Source organism: Sinocyclocheilus anshuiensis, unplaced genomic scaffold (genome assembly GCF_001515605.1).
Source record: "Sinocyclocheilus anshuiensis isolate Anshui unplaced genomic scaffold, SAMN03320099.WGS_v1.1 scaffold728, whole genome shotgun sequence".
Classification (NCBI taxonomy): domain Eukaryota; kingdom Metazoa; phylum Chordata; class Actinopteri; order Cypriniformes; family Cyprinidae; genus Sinocyclocheilus; species Sinocyclocheilus anshuiensis.
The window spans coordinates 653,583-655,691 of NW_015555767.1; the positions used below are offsets into that span (position 1 = coordinate 653,583).

The 2,109-nt window shown below is 35.8% G+C and overlaps 1 protein-coding gene across 1 annotated transcript in view; it reads right to left on the reverse strand.

Annotated features, from left to right (window-relative positions):
* The window catches only part of LOC107674230 (regulator of G-protein signaling 12-like), a 45,857-nt gene that overhangs the window by 15,895 nt on the left and 27,853 nt on the right, over positions 1–2,109 (reverse strand). The window contains exon 4 of the mRNA XM_016468147.1: positions 93–114. Coding sequence (XP_016323633.1) covers positions 93–114 — 22 coding nt within the window. The remainder of the gene's footprint in view (positions 1–92; positions 115–2,109) is intronic.

The window sequence follows — 2,109 nt, forward strand, 5'->3', positions numbered from 1 at the left end:
GGAACAAAAGAAAGACATAAAAACAGACATTTGAATAAGAGGATCAGATGCAGTGTCAGATTTTAATATCGAAAAATTTATTAATTACTCACCACCATCGGAGACAGCCGCAGACTGCAAGAGAACACAGAAAGACATGTGTGAGTGACTCTCTTCACCAACACAAACACACACTGAAGTCTGCAACAAGGCAGGGTACTCTGGTGGCATGATACACACACCAGCTCTTCCTGTTTTACTGGTAGTCTTTCACACACGCCTCCTAACTCACTCTAAAATAATGAGATGCATCAGGTACATTCCAGCAATCTTGATATCGCAGACTCCGCCCATTGTGACACATTAGTACCGCCCAGTTTTTGATTTGCCTGAGCATGTCATTTCATGGTTTAGTAAGAGATTAAGCAAGAGACTGAAACCTTTTTATCCCATGTGACAAATAATGAGTCATAGAATTTGTACAAAATGGGAAAAAATGTCGATAGTGTTGACTGCATTACATTTTTATTTCAGTTTTATCAGTGATTTAATCAGAGTGATGACCCATTTATTGCGGGGTCAAATGATCCATGCTACAGTCATAACAGTGGCATTCAGGTGGATGTGTAAAGTGTTTGTATGGGATGGGTGCCAAATGAGTGACTTCCTTTAAATGTGGGCTCAAAGGTCAGCGAGTGACGAAATTCCCAGGGTATTTCAGCTTAAATAGTGTAGTTTTTCTACAAATAGCACATTTACGCAGAAAAAGACGGAGAACGAATACTTTAGATTTAAATTCTTTTTAGGATTGGGTCAGTAAGATATTTATTTTTTAAGAAATTAATATTGCATTATAAGGATGCATTATTATTTATCAAAAGTGACAGTAAAGACATTTAGAATGTTTCAAAATATTTCAATTTTTTTTTTTAAATTAGAGACTTTCTTCAAAAACAACCTCAAACTTTTGAATGCTAGTGTACATATATTTAAAGCTGCAGTCCGTAAGTTTTGCCATCTCTGTTTGAAAACCTGCAATTGCAGCTGTTTGCGGAATTATCTTCCTTGCGTGGGTTGTGCGTCTGCACGGCTCCAGCATGGATGAATCTAATGTTTTGAGGAGTATGTGTGGCAGTCAGTCACCGCACCGGTGTGGATACTGTAACGTTACTTAGGAATCACAGATTCTCGCCTATGTCTTGGAATATATGACCCAAATACGAATTTTCACCATATACTGTCATCTGAACAAGTAAGTAACAAGTCTGCCACGTTTGTTCTGACCAACTGAGGAAAAAGCATTACAATAAATCGCGCTACCAATTAGGGCTGGCCGATATAGCTAAAAAATGTATCAACGATATAATGTTTCATATCGTTCGGTATTGATAATTATTGTCATTTTTTATAACCTTTTTTAAAACAAAGAGCAATAGAAAAAAACATTTAAATTTAACCACTGTATTTTTTAATTAACCCAATTTATTGAGACAAACAACAAATATTTTTTGTTTTAACAGTCAAACACACAATAAAAATTAAACAAATATCTCATTTCTAATGTTTTATATGCAGATTAAATGGGTCTGAAGGAAACTTTTGTCTTGTCTTCCGAAGTCACAGGATGGCACAATGAGCAAAATAATGCAGCACATTAAATTGCCAACACAAAGGAAATAACTGTCTATAAAAAGAAAAACGTGCATTAAGTCTAAATTAACTCATATAAATCAAACATAATTTCGTAAATTGCATAAACAATTGAATCACCCATCACGGAGATTGCCTTTAAAAACATATGAGATGCAGTGAAACGGAATAAACCTCCACAAATTCGTGACGCGTTTTCTAAAAGTTTAAACTGTTTTAACTTTGCATGGCTTTCTATACATCTCTTGTGTGAGAAGCGAGTGCAGCAGTCATATTTGTCTGTCTAAAAAATGCGATGAATATGCGTTCTGTGTGAATGGCTTGGTTTCGGTTTTAACCCATTCAAGATCTTCTCCGCATTGAGCTTCTATATTTCTCTAATATTTTGAATGAATAACGCAGCAACTGCGCGTCTTGTGGGCTAGACTTATAAAACATTAAAATGCAACAACATCACCGCATCTCGCGCTCCACTAATGA